The following is a 15,136-nucleotide window of genomic DNA, read 5'->3' on the forward strand; positions in this document are numbered from 1 at the left end:
GGGCTCTAGGCGCGCGGGCTTCAGTAGTTATGGCTCACGGGCTCTAGAGCGCAGGCTCAGTAGTTGTGGCACAAGGGCTCAGTTGCTCCGCGGCATGTGGGATCTTCCCGGTCCGGGGTTCGAACCCCTGTCCCCTGCATTGGCAGGCGGATTCTTAACCACTGCGCCACCAGGGAAGCCCCTAGCACTATACTTTTCATTTTATTATAATGTTCTTATAACATCAGCCGGGTGCTCTGCAGGCAGTAGAATCCCACAGCTGACCCCTGGCAAAAGCAAAATAAAATAAACAGGGTCAGATTGCCCTTCTGAGTACTGAGTATTCTGGCATCCTCCAGGCTCTAATGCCCAGTTAAAATCTCATCTCAACAGAGCCAAAAGTTCTAGTACATTCCTTCATACCAAAACACAGACCATTGATAGGAAGGTTCTAGTTTGAGTCAGCTAGAAGTTCCGGTATGTTGGGATCTTAGTTCCCTGACCAGGGATCGAACGCACGCCCCCTGCAGTGGAAGCGTGGAGTCTTAACGACTGGACTGCCAGGGAAGTCCCGGAACTACTTTAATTTTAACTGTACAACAAAGCCTGAACTAAATACATGAAATTCCAAGTCTTATCAGGTGAAGGAGGGAGGTGGGGCAGCCCTTTCTGGAGTCCGCCAAACCCCACTCCTCTATTTGTATTCCTGCAAACACTCTTAAAGCGGTGACTAAGGCCACTCCCGTCCCCAGGAGTTATGACCAGTAGGTGGAATAGGAGCTTCGAGCATGACTCAGTGTGCCTCCCCAAGTTCAGCAGCAACTGTACTTGGGTCCTCAGCACAACCATGTTCCTAAACGTTTGTCGTATAACCAAGTTAAGTGACTTGCCCAAGGTCCCATGACTGATTAGTGATAAAATTCGGGACCTGGAAAGTTACTATCCAGGGTCATTTCCACCAGATCTTTTCAGCCACGATTTTAATGGGCTCCCTCGAATCTTTTTATTGCTTGTTGTTCCTTACCAAATATTCAGGTTCCAGGTTTATATACTGTTGATGATTAGAAGGATTCATGTTCAAGTTTTCAGAAAAAGTAGTAAAGCCACTGCTCTTCTTTATGTCGCTAAGTGCCTCTGATTTACATCGTGGTGTCTTTTCCCCTCAGGTGCACCTGGAACTACCTCCCAGCTCTCCAGTAGTGCAAACACAAGAGGATTTTAACCTGCTCAAATCAAGCAATTTTAGAAGATACGAAGTCCTTAAGGAGATCCTGACGACGCTTGGCCTAAGCTGTGACACAAAACATGTTCCTGCCTTAACGCCCCTTTACTTGCTGTCGGCAGCTGAGGTGAGTGTGTGCTCGGCTGGGAAGGGGCCCCCTCAGGTGCCCTTATTCAGAACGGTGACCCTTCCCTCAGTCGTTGCCTTGCAGTGGGTTTCAATTTTGTTTTCTGTTTTGATTTTCCATTTCTATTTTGACTTCAGGTTTTGAAACGTCTTAAAGTTGTCCAAGTATAACTAATTTCTTTGGTGTTTTATGTAAGGGAGGGAGAGAAGAACATTGGAGTTTAGAGGGAGTTATGTCTTAAAGTTATGGCCCTTTCCACTTGAGGGGGGAAAAGGTCACTCTTTTATGTGTCAAGAGTGTATTTGGAAACCGCAATTTATTCAGTTGGGATTAAAAGCCTTTGTTTTGATTTGGGCCTTCCCCAGTGAATCTTTGGATGGGGAAATCACAACTTTTGTTTCTTTTGTGCTGAAGTCTGCCATCTTGTGGCAAAAGGGGCTCTGGATTTCAGTTGATATCTTTTACTTTTGTCTAAAGGGAAAATGTCATGGAGTTGGGAATGTATTCAGGAATTTTCCTGGCCTTTTGTCTGCATTTGATGCCTGTGGCTGCTACCTGGTTGGGCAGGTTGCCACATTCTCCAGGTGTGTCTTCTCAATAATCTTTTTGCCTTGCCAAGCTGTCAATTTCTTGTTGATTGTGGCAAATTATTTTGTGGGTCTATCTCTGTTTGTCTCCCCTAAATGGGGAAATTTGTGAATTTAGTGACGTAACTGTATAGTTTTAGCAAATACCTAATAGTCCAGGTGACTCTAAACACCAAACTTGCCTGCTTTGCCTGGAAAAGAACAAATTATACCCTCTATCCGAACCGTTTTAAAAGAGGAGGAATTCGCTTTTGGGTTATTCTCTGTCCCTTGGCAAACTTACTTTTCAGAAGAGACTAGAGCTATGAGTTCTCTGGGTGGGATGTGCTCACTTGGGGAAGACAGATATAGAATCTGAGAGCATTTAGGATTTGGATACCTTACAGAATTATTTGAGGAATAGATGAAATCGTATATATGGAAGTTCTGTGTAAATTGTATTATTTAAACCTTAGTGTAGGGACTTCCCTGGTGGCGCAGTGGCTAAGAATCCGCCTGCCAATGTAGGGGACACGGGTTCAATCCCTGGTCCGGGAATATCCCACATGCCACGAAGCAACTAAGCCTGTGCGCCACAACTACTGAGCCTGCGCTCTGGAGCCCGTGAGCCACAACTACTGAGCCCATATGCCACAGCTACTGAAGCCCGTGCGCCTAGAGCCCGTGCTCTGCAACAAGAGAAGCCACTGCAATGAGAAGGCTGCGCACCACAACGAAGAGTAGCCCCTGCTCGCTGCAACTAGAGAAAGCCAGTGCACAGCAACGAAGACCCAACACAGCCACAAACAAACAAACAAACAAAAAAGCCCATTAAGCACCTTAGTGCAATTATTATTATTATGTTATTGGTGTTGTTGGGAGATGGAATAAGTTAAAAGTGTATAATGTGCCTAATAAGTGCCTGGTGCCTGGTCTAAAAAGACTAGTTTTTTTTTAAAATTAATTTATTTTATTTTACTTATTTTATCTTTGGCTATGTTGGGTCTTCGTTGCTGTGCGCGGGCTTTTCTCTGGTTGCAGCGAGCGGGGGCTCCTCTTCGTTGCGGTGCGCGGGCTTCTCATCGTGGTGGCTTCTCTTGTTGTGGAGCACGGGCTCTAGGCGCACGGGCTTCAGTAGTTGTGGCACGTGGGCTCAGTAGCTGTGGCTCGCAGGCTCTAGAGCGCAGGCTCAGTAGTTGTGGCACATGGGCTTAGTTGCTCCGCGGCATGTGGGATCTTCCTGGACCAGGGCTCGAACCTGTGTCCCTTGCATTGGCAGGCGGATTCTTAACCACAGCGCCACCAGGGAAGCCCTAAGTAATGTTTTTAATTTAAAAAAATTAAAAGTATAGCAATGGATGATTTTTTTTTTCACAGTCATTGCATTTTCATTACACAGTTTTTTGAGCCAGTCTGCCCTCTTCTTATTCTTCTTTTTTTAAATATTTATTTATTTATTTTATTTATTTATTTTTGGCTGCGTTGGGTCTTTGTTGCTGCAAGCGGGCTTTCCCTAGTTGCAGCGAGCGGGGGCTACTCTTCGTTGCGGTGCGCAGGCTTCTCATTGCAGTGGCTTCTCTTGCTGTGGAGCACAGGCTCTAGGCACGCGGGCTTCAGTAGTTGTGGCTTGCTGGCTCTAGAGCGCAGGCTCAGTAGTTGTGGCACATAGGCTTAGTTGCTTCGTGGCACGTGGGATCTTCCCGGACCAGAGCTCGAACCTGTGTCCGCTGCATTGGCAGGCGGATTCTTAACCACTGTGCCACCAGGGAAGCCCTGCCCTCTTCTTAATGGGTGTTCTTGGGGATTAATGGTATGCCTTTTGTTTGCACCTTCATCTCAGGCCTCAAAGCTCCACATCATTTATCTCTGTTTTATGTGTCAATAGAAGAAGCAACAGCTCTGTTCTGTGATTTATTAAAAAGTATCAAAATAAAGCCAGTCCTCAGAGCTTCAACACTTAAAGAGGACCCATTTATAGACCTTCCACTTTGGAGGGATGGGGCAGAGCCTTGAGGGTGAGGGTTTCTGGTCCCCACGGGAGGTGGCTGTCACTCTCCTAGACCCTCTCTCTCCCTCCTTTCCTAAGCGTGGAGGGCTGAGGCTGGACCTGTGAGGGGTGCCTGCCTGCTCCGAGGTCAGGGAGCGAGCTAGACCCAGGCTTGCCCCTGGCAGTGCTCCCTGACCTTTCCTGTGAGTTCTTGTGATCATGCTGGTCTTGGGACTTGGGCCTCCTGACTCTTGGACATTGCAATGGAGAGGAAAGAGTGACCTGCTCTCTTGTTATTGTCCTGTGAGCAGAGGTTTGGAACTCTAGGCTTTTCCATCTCTTTAGAATGGGCATAACCTGAAATACCTAAGGCTTTGTATTGTGTATCTGTGTATATTACAATACACAGTAGATGCTTCATATTTTTGTCCTTCTGGCTCTTTAAACTGCCTGGGGGTGGGAGGATACATTTTCTCCTATTCATTGGTAACCCCCATTCACAAACCATGGGAATGCAAAGCTTGAACAATATTAAAGCAAATATTTATTCTATATACACATACACAAACACTCCACACAGACCCCAAGCCAACCAAGCCCTTTATTATATAAAAACTTTGGAAAAGAGTAATTTTGAGCGATGTTCACTTCTCATTTCGGGCCCTCCACTTGGTCTGGTTGATCTTAGGTATCTATCCTATGGACTACTTTCCCTCCCAACTGCTTCTCTCTGAATTCTGCTTTACTTTGGGAGCCCAAGGAACTGAGTGCGTGAATGAACATATGATTGTTACATATGTATATCCTTATTTCTTAATGTTTATTAACTCCTCTTAGAAGACCTGGAATCTGCTGTAGAAGGAAATGCAAGAATTCAGGGTTTTAGAAGTGTGTTTTCCTGGAATACAAGTGCTCTGAAGGATTATTGTGCAAGTGTAAAGGTGGCTACTCACCAACTGTGATGGTCTTTCTGGAGGCAGCTGGGTGAGTCCTCCTCGTCTTTCTGATGCCGAGGTGGAGACATTTCGGAACACCTTCTCGTCATTGTGCTGGTGGCTGAGTATTATAGATACGGATGACAGATTGGGAATGGAATTGGATCGTACTTTCTATTCTGAGCCTTCTTAATAGATCTCCTTGCTCCCCATGGAATTAAGTTACATGGAGAGGATCCTGGCATCCCGTCACCTGTTACATACGGCCCATCTTTAGGTTTCTCACCTGCCTTTTGGATTAGATGCCTGTGCTGGCTGTTTGTTTTCTTTCTTTTTTTTTCCTCACATCTTTATTGGAGTGTAATTGCTTTACAATGTTGTGTTAGTTTCTGCTGTACAACGAAGTGAATCAGCTATATGTATACATATATCCCCATATCCCCTCCCTCTTGCGTCTCCCTCCCACCCTCCCTATCCCACCCCTCTAGATGGACACATAGCACCGAGCTGATCTCCCTGTGCTATGCAGCAGCTTCCCACTAGCCATCCATTTTACATTTGGTAATGTATATATGTCCATGCCACTCTCATTTCATCCCAGCTTCCCCTCCCTTCCTCCCCGCCCCGACCCCGTGCCCTCAAGTCCATTCTCTACGTCTATGTCTTTATTCCTGTCCTGCCCCTAGGTTCTTCAGAACCATTTTTTTTTTAAAATTCCATATATATGTGTTAGCATATGGTATTTGTTTTTCTCTTTCTGACTTACTTCACTCTGTATGACAGATTCTAGGTCCATCCACCTCCCTGGCTCTCTGCTTCTTGCTTCCTGTAAAATACTCTGTGCTCTTGGGGATCAGAGATCTCTCACCACACGGTGTCGCTGCTGAGCCAGGCTGCCTGGTGAGCGGGCAGAAGTATATCCTAGAACTATAAAGTAGCTCTTCAGAGATTTGCTTTTTTTTTTCTCTCTACATCAGTTTTGCATAGTATAATTTAGTAATTTTCCATTATATCGGTGGCACTTTTTTTGGGCCTGTAGAAATTATTTCATAGTCACAGTTAATAATATTCATCTTTCATTAAACATTTACTGTGTACTAGGTACTCTTATAGGATGGACTGTGAAAGAACAAAATAAACACACTAGTTATCTAAATAGTTTTACTGCATACCAGCTGTGTTTATACAGTTTAGTGCCTGGACACTCGCTCTTTATACCAAATAGCACAGAAGATTTATGAGGCATCTATATGCTTCCATATTACAGTGATATAAATGGAAAAAAGATAGCATGTGATCCAAGTAGAAAAAAAAACATTCACCCAAAGTACAGTCAGCCCTTGGCATTTGCTGGAGGTGTGTTTCTGAGACCTTCGTTGACACCCAGGCACCACAGTAGCATGTGATTTCACTATAAAATCCAGTCACGTGTGACTTCATGAGTGTCACCATGCATGACACCATGGGGAAACAAGGCTCCGCGGAGGTGCAGATGCTGGGTGGCCCAGCTGGACTTCTCTGACCGAGGTCTTCCCATTTAAACGAATATCCCAGGGGCAGGATTGAAATTCAGGCCTCCACAAAATTACGGTATGTTGTAAACCATAAAATACATGAGCACACATACACCACACACATATGTCCATAGAAAAAAGACTGGAAGGAAATACAGTATATATGGGGGGTATATTTCAACAAGCTCTGAATATCTGGTTTCCTATCTATTCCACTGTGGTCTGGGTTTCCTTTGGTGAGATTCAGGCTCAAGTTTTAGCAAAATGTCAGCAGTCTATGGTGACACATCAGCCTCATTTACGAAAAGGAGATACTAAAACAGTGACAGTATTTTTTTTCTAAGCTCTTTTACAAATTCATGTTTTATGTTTTTTTTTTTTTTTATGACATGAGCTCTCTGAGAAATGTACCTCATCCCTGCAGTTTTCTTCTAAGTGTATTCATCTGGGAGCAAACTGCAGTCACTCTCACAGGAGTCCCCTTTGATGTCATGAGGCATCACTTTAAACTTTCTGATGCCATGGACAGGTCCATCTGTCTCGTCAAAGGTTGGATGCTAAGTGCATAACTTACACAAGGAAGTGTAACCTTTGTTGATTTGCTTAACCATAAAATCTTGTTGCTATTTTGTAGCAACAAAATAGCATTAAATCTTGTAGACTTAATGGTGATTTTATTAAATTTTAAAAATTTCTTTGTATTTTCCAAATACTCTGTTATGAACATGTATTAATTTTATAATGAGCAAAACCAGTTATTAAAAATTAAAAAATTACTGTATGTCATTGGACTTTGAAGGCATCCCATAAATGGTCAAAACTTGAATGTTAAAAGGCAAGGACCCTCGTGTAGATATTGATATTTTATTTAATATTTGACACCTATATTAATTATTTTAAAAGGGTTGGCTTTGTTAGTAAATGGCTTTACTCTGGCTATGACTATTAGGTTTACTTTTGAGCCCTCAGGTCTGCATGTGTGCGTCTCAGGGCCTCAGCCGTCCATTCGCTCCCGTGGTTGGAAGGTGGCTACTGGTGGTTGTACCTAATTCTAGCGTCCCCACCCCTGCTTGGACGTAGCACTTTCTTGACTATCGAACTATTTTTAACCGTTTGTCAAAGGAGACCATGTATGTATGCTGACATCTTCGGGGTGAGCGCTTTCAAACAGATGACTTCCTTTCTGGAGGTGTGACTAGAGCCAGAGACTCAAGAGCCACTCCGGGGCCCCAGGGTCTGTGGAGTGGGATTGCTGGGCGGCCACTACTCCCTCCCACCATCGGTGGTGACCGTAAGTAAGCAAGGATACACCTTTCCTGTGGGGGACACTAGCGTGTTTGTGAGCGACGCTGATTTTATAGAAAAACCACAGTTCTTTCCCTGGCAGAACCTAAAGTCCAGTTGGTCCAGAAACTCACCCTCTTGTTTCCATTTCTCTGGGGTCTGTTGCTATTTTTATCTCAGCCAGGGAAATGGCAGAAAGAAGGAGGCTGGGCAGTGGAGTCACAGGGGTTTGTGCCGAGAGGAGCAGCTGGTTGATTTGGACAGGCTGGGACAGAGCCGAGGCCCCCCTCTGCCCCACCCGCTGCCAGCGGGTCCCTTTCCACCCCCCGGAGCAGGAGTGGGGGGAGCAGGAGGAGGGGCCGCTGTGCACAGCCCTCCACTGAGGTCGGCGGCGGGGAGGACTTGGCCTGCCCTCTTATCCTGGGGTATCGCTGCTTGGGTCTGGGGAACACGGGGTTCTTTCTGAAGCAGTAAAGCTGGGATTCTTTTGGGCGTTCCTCACAGCTCGTAGCTAGTGGCATGGAGGCGACCTGAGCATCCGAAGCCAGCAGGACATAGGCAGGAATCCTGCCAGAGGGTGTGCGGTTCCTTTGCCTCGGGGTCGAGATGGAACCGTAATAAGAAGTGACAACTGGGTTTGTTATTAAAGAAACTGGGCAGAAATCACCATGTTGTGCGTGTGTGTGATTTTGCTGGTGTGGAACTGTGGGGCGGATCGTGGATGCTTAAAAACAAAACCTGGTGCAACATTTCATTTTTTTTTTTTTTAATTTTTTTTTTTTTTTTAATTTATTTATCTATTCATGGCTGTGTTGGGTCTTCGTTTCTGTGCGAGGGCTCTCTCCAGTTGCGGCAAGCGGGGGCCACTCTTCATCGCGGCGTGCGGGCCTCTCACTATCGCGGCCTCTCTTGTTGCGGAGCACAAGCTCCAGACGCGCAGGCTCATTAATTGTGGCTCACGGGCCCAGCCGCTCCGCGGCATGTGGGATCTTCCCAGACCAGGGCTCGAACCCGTGTCCCCTGCATTGGCAGGCAGATTCTCAACCACTGCGCCACCAGGGAAGCCCCAACATTTCATTTTGAGTCAACCCCAAATTATTTGTTGTGAATCTTTTCCCTCCCTGCCCAAACAGGTTTTTTGTTTGTTTGTTTGTTCCCAGGGAGGTTTTTTTTTTTTGAATTTTATTTTATTTTATTTTATTTTTTTATATAGCAGGTTCTTATTAGAAAGCGGGGGGGGGTGGTGGTGGGATGAACTGGGAGATTGGGATTGACATGTATACACTAATATGTATAAAATAGATAACTAACCAAACAGGTATTGTTGATAAGGATAGTTTTGATATTTGCAAATGTGTCGAAAACTGTATTGTCCCTTCCACCTAGGGAATTACTTTTTCGATGTTGGTTGCTTTATGAAGAAACTCAGACGAAGTCATACCACGTGATACTTACCCCTCCTTCTCTAGCCGACCACTTCATTTAGCAAACATCCGAGCGCCTGCTAAGTGTGAGACCTTGCTGTGGAAGTTTCTGGAAAACAAGAGACGATTTCTCATCTTGCTCACATGCTTTATAGTTAACCAAGGGCCTTCCCAGGTGTCAGGATCTCATCTGAGTCCTAAGTGGTCCTGCCAGTGGGGGGAGGGTAGGGAGGGGGTCCTTGCCCCTCAGAGGAGCAAACTGGATTGTGGAGCAGTGAAGGGTCTCATGTATTTTTCTGAGTTAATTAGACTTCTCCAATTAAGAAAAAAAATCTTTGCTTTCCTTTGTTTTAGCATAGTTATTTGGCACGGAATCTTCCCTCCCTCCACCTTTAATCCTAGTTCTGAATCTTGAATGTACAGCGAGGCGGAAACTCCTAGTGTTCCTCTAGAATACAGCTTAAAAAATAGTTTTTAGAGATCCAAATTAGAGAGAAACCCAGAATTCCAGGTGTGCCCTGAATAGCTTTTGACTTGTGGCTGACATGGTGTCGGGGGCGGCTGTTTTACAATACGGCACCAGCTAAAGAGCAGATGGCAGATTAAAGCAAACATTTAAAAGCTTTTATAGCTATGAAGGCTTTTAACATCTTTCATATACCTCTTTCTCTCCTTTCTTTCTTCCTTTGCCCTTCACCTAAACTAGAAATTTTTGCTTCATTTTAACCGACTTCCTGTTATCAAACATAATACCTATGGCAAAGGTGACATGATGAGTTTGATGTTGAAATGCAAAAGAAATAATACTTGGGATGTTTTCCTTTGCTGCCTTCATTTTATTCTGTGTTTTTTTTTTTGTGGGTGGGGAGAGGCTTTTCAGCTACTGTACGTGCTGTATTTTTACTTGAATCTTGGTTGCACAAGAAAGTTTCCAAGTGGCTCTGGGGTGAATGCTTCTGGCTACAATCAAGGCAGAGACTGATAATGCACCGGGGGAAATGCAGACAGATACAACTTTGGTTGCTCTCTGATTTTAATTGGTGTTGTCACGGTTTGGGTTTTCTCTGTGTTGCAGCTCTTGCTGGCTGACCTGGGGAAGGGGTAGCGCCTTGGAGGGAGCATCTTCTCTGCAGTTTCCTTCTGGGGATAGGAAGTACCCTGTTGAGAGAGGGTGGTTTTATTTCCTCAGACTATTTATATCCACTGCTTATGCAGTCACAGATTTGTGGATGGGAAACAGGCTCTTTTGGAATAAAAAATCCTCCCGGACCAAATGCTTTTTGTCTTCTATACCAGCTCCCTAATAGCTGCCATGTGTGAGGGGGTATGGATTATGGCGTTACCTCCTGGGGAAGTCGATTGAAGCTGTCTCTAGGAAGGCTGGCAACATTCTTTAGAACAGATTTTGGTCTCCCAGGTCTAAAAAATACATCCCAGGGAATAAGCCCACACTGGTACCGGGTTTGGGGGCACAATCAAAGGCCCCTTGTGATCAGGTTCGGAGCCAAGGCCAGGATGAAATGGGCACGGTGGCGAGGCGGCCCGTGGTCACAGCAGAGCCATCGGTTCGTGGCTCTCCCGGCTGCCGAGCTGGCAGTCAGTGCAGGAATGTGGGGTTCTGAGGCCTGAATCCTGTTTGATAAATGTTCTAGTTCAGTTTTCTGGGATGTGAATTATAGCCGGGGAACTCCTTTTGTTTCCGTTCATGCTAATAATCTGAGAATGTTGCTCCGAGCGTTGTGCAGTCTTGAGAAAATGTTTATAGTATTTCAGGATTTCAAAACTGACACGCAGTTTGTGGACCCAAATGGTGTTTAATCCTCCGTCTCCCCTGCCTGAGCGGGAAGGGTTCAGCGTCGTGGTGTTCCTGTGTCGGATCTCAGCAGGAAGCTGGGTCAGTACAGGACGACCTTTCTTTGGCCAAGTTGGCAACAGGAAAGCTCGGCCAAGGTTAGTCTGTCTGTCCATCAGTCACTTTCTCTTGGAGATAAGGAGGGAATGCTGATCACTTACTTGGTTGTGGTCCTGTTTCGGCCCCTCAGTGGCTGCCTGTGAGTAGGTGCATCTTTCCAGGCACTGCTGTGTCACCCACAGCTTTCTAGGTCTTGTATGTTTCTAAGACATTCAGTTCTGCATGATTCCTCTGCTTGCTTTGTCAGTATTTTTCTTTCCTAAAGTGTTTTCAGGCTTTGTTTTATTAATAATATATTTAATAATATAATCATTGGAAGAAATACTGGCATGTAGACTATAATTTTGTTCTTATTAATTGTTGGAGATACTATCCCTCATAGAGAATTCTAGAGATCAAACCCCATTAGATCAATTGAGGAACATGGCTTTAAATGAAAATAATTTAGTCCTTAGAATATTTGTTTTAACTGATTTTCTAGTGGCATTCAAGTCTTTACAATTTTAAGCGTAGTGAATTACTTTCACTGAAACTTTAAGAGAAAAGGCTGTAAGATTGCTGAATTAGGACCTTCCTTGATGGAGAGGTGTTTTCCCCATTTACCCCCGAGGATGAGAGAAGACTTAGGTTATAATACATAGACATTGCTGCTGAAAATGAAATGTACTTTCCCATTGACACGTGGAGATTTACAACATCATTTTGTTGTGTCTCCTGTGTATGTCCAAGTGTGGAGAGGTAAGGGTTATGGGCAAAGAGAAGGAGTGTGTTAGTCAGCTCCTGCATCTCCAAGATTTAAATTCGGATTCCCAATAGAATCTCTTTCAAAGGAGGAGTGCCATCCACCATCACCAGTCAGCAGGATTGCCCAGTTCTGAACGGACACGTTGCCAGGCCATTAGTCAGTATCACTTACCACAAGTCTTTCCTGAGCTGAACTGTAAAAACTGTTAGTTTAAATCTACTTGACTTCTGCAGGCAAAGTAAAAGTTTGAAAAATTAAAATTAAAAGTGAATTTTCTTCTAAGAATACTTGTAAAGGTTTGCTTTTCTTTGCCATAGGAAAGTATTTGACAATTTGTTTTCTGGTCTTTGAGGAAAAATGAATCCTACATACAGCAGTTACTAGGGAGTAACTGAATGATGGCACCACTAATGCCCCTTCCTGTTTTTAATCTCAGTAAATAAGGAAATACATCTTTTAAAAGAAAACATCAAATTGTGGTTTCATACATTTAAAAATGATGGTTCATTTTTGTGGAGGTGGGGGGGTGTGAGTGGGGAATGTCCAGGCTCTCTCTGCCCAGAATTGCCTAGATTATTACTCTAGATTGTTGCCTTCCAGAGACAACTTTGAGATATGCGATGATTTAAGTTTTTCTGTGGCTTTCAGCCCGTAAAATGCTTTAAATGTCAAAGGTCCGTACTTTTGAAGAGTCTCCTCTTTGTGTTATTTTCCCTTCGTGGTGATGGGATTAGGTCTGGTGTCTCAGACTGGCCAAGTGAGTTTGTCACAGAAGATGGCTTTTTAAAGGACACTGAATTCTCATTACCAAACCCCCTCTATTCTGTCTGGGGAGGGTAGATGAAATGACCTTTCACATCCTTTCCAGGGCTCTGTAGTATTTATGCTGGTCCCAGCGAAGCAATTGGATGTGAAAAAAAAAATTTTTTTTTTAAACTTTTAAAGCAGTTCCTTTGAATGCATTCTTTTGTAAGAATTTGTGATTATTACCATTTCATCTTTATACTGGAACAATTTGAAGTCATTGATAGATACTTTTTCATAGTTAATTTAAGCATAGTGAAAGAATGTTTTGCCTTCTGCTTTATTTTATGTATTTGAGACTCTCAAATTAATTTTCCTGTTAGTTTAAGAATTAACAATGCAATATATAGGAGCCTCAAATTTACAAACAAGTTGTGTTTTCAAAGTCTGTGTGCTAAATTGGCTGTTTTCAAAACATGGTCCCCATTATTTATGTCAGTTGGGTTTTCTTACTAGTTCATACATGTCCTTATACTCCATAATTCAGTTGAACTGTGGAATGCCATCTTGTGGTACCCTTTTGGTCAGATTCTGGCTTGGTGGGTCATGAACTCAGTGGGGACACACTAAACATCTCTTTCTATTTCTCTAGTGTCAACTCAGAATTTAACAGCTTTATTTCAGGCATTGCTCGAAAACAGCCATGCTGGAGACCTAGTAATACCGTGGTGTATATATATCGTTATGGAGAATTAATGAATTTGCACTGGTAGGTTAATACTTTCCTTATATTTAAGAAAACATTTTTTCTTTCGTAGCAACTGTTGAACCGTGCATACAAGTAAAAGAAAATATTTTGTGGAAAATTTCAAATATACAAAAGTAAGCAAAATAATGTAATGAACCCCATATGTATTCATCAGTCTGCTTCAGTTTTCCATTCTGGTCAATCTCATTTTATCTGTTCCTACCCATGCCTCCTCCTATATTATTTTGAAGCAAATCCCAGATCAGATCTCTCATCTGTAAATATTTCAGTATGTGTCTCTGAGATAAGAACTCTGTTTAAAAATATAAGCAGTGGGATTTCACTGTCACACCTAAAATAAAACGATTTCCTTCATATAATCTCTTAGTCAGTGTTCCAGTTATTAAATAGACATTTAAAGATGTGTTATATTATCCATGCATTGTGTATAAGCCTGTTGGTTCTTTTACAAAACAAATGCAAAAAGGAAGCAACTAGATATAAACTGTTGTAACTTTTTTGGGGAAGTGATCTGTAAAGTTGATTTCTGTGTGTTTTGAAGGCCATATTTTAGCTCCTGTTCTGAAAATAGCGGCAAATAACCATTTGTAATAACATGCAAAACAGCCCTTAAGAGATACAAGAGTTTGATGCCCTTTCAGAACTAAACCTGAGTTTCTTGCCCTGTCTTTTCTGTGAAGTCCCGGGTTTCTTTAGCAGGGACGGTATTGATTTTTGCTCGTATGCTTTCGGTTCGGGTTGATGTTTAGCCTTTGACCCAGCCACTTTCTTACAATAAACAGTTTGTTGATGAGAGCAGCTGCCCAGCAGATTGTTTCCAGATTGTTCTCTCCTGGCTGAGGACGGAGTACACCTTACGAAAAAGTCGGCTTGAAGCTTGCGGCTTCTACTTCCTATGGCTGTCTGCCTTTGAAGCCAACTGTCAGCCTCTGAACATTCTTCTATTTATAGCCAGTGAGGTGGTGTGAATCTGTGGCACTGGAAATCAGGCTTCACTTACTATCTTGACTATTTTATTCCCTGAATGAATATAGCAGCCTCTTCTAGAAGTTTCTGCCATATGAGCAATTCCTGATACTACAGTAGGAATCCCCAGCGTTGGGTGTGTGGAAATGAGTGCACTGGGTGGTGCTGTGTAGGGAAGTAGACAGAACATGCTTTATGTTGTGTAGGAATCCATGCTCCTTGAATATTTAAAGATTTTCTACATAATTAAGGAATGAGGTAACTTTCAAACCAAGGTAAGTATTATCTGCCTCATGTTATTATCTTGCCCTTTTAAAATACATTTTCATGTTTATCCTACTTTCAAAAGACTACTCCCTTTTGTTGTTTTTGTTATTCTTAATGCAAGTGACTGGTACCCTAATGATTTGGCAATTTATGTGACTCAAAGGCACACCTTAGTTTGGATTTTTGCTGCTTCCCTAATCACCGCCCAGTTGTTACCTAGAATGGCCTGTCTGCTTGCAGCAACCTTCATTAAGGCAAGGTCGGAACTTTCGGCATCAGAGCCAACACTTTTTACTCAACTGGCCACCAGGGGCTGCTGTCAGAATGGTGCGGCTGAGCTCACCTCCCTAGAGGCAAGTTTACTTTTTCTACAACCAGTAAATTTTGTTAAGCTACCAATCCTGGTTTCAAAACTCAGGTCTCACTACACAGCCTCCAGTTACCAAGCATGCTTACGGCTGTATCCCTTCCAGCCAGCTATTACGTAGAACCTGGACCCGATTCAAGACCTAAGATTAAGATTTGTGTGTTTTTCATTCAGTGCCAATAAGCTGTGATTAATACACTGATTCCACGTATACTGAAAAACTCCATGAAACGCACTGGGGTTTGTGCTCAGGAAAGAACGTCCTGCATTTGGACTGTTCAAGATCAGGGCCTCTGGAGGCATGGCCTGTGACATTTAAAATCGGGTT

General features: G+C 43.5%; 1 protein-coding gene across 1 annotated transcript in view; it reads left to right on the forward strand.

The window, feature by feature from the left end:
- HLCS (holocarboxylase synthetase) overlaps positions 1-15,136 on the forward strand; it is a 191,338-nt gene that overhangs the window by 24,994 nt on the left and 151,208 nt on the right. Inside the window, exon 5 of the mRNA XM_061193943.1 lies at positions 1,146-1,328. Coding sequence (XP_061049926.1) covers positions 1,146-1,328 — 183 coding nt within the window. The remainder of the gene's footprint in view (positions 1-1,145; positions 1,329-15,136) is intronic.

This window comes from Eubalaena glacialis, chromosome 6 (genome assembly GCF_028564815.1).
Source record: "Eubalaena glacialis isolate mEubGla1 chromosome 6, mEubGla1.1.hap2.+ XY, whole genome shotgun sequence".
Classification (NCBI taxonomy): Eukaryota; Metazoa; Chordata; class Mammalia; order Artiodactyla; family Balaenidae; genus Eubalaena; species Eubalaena glacialis.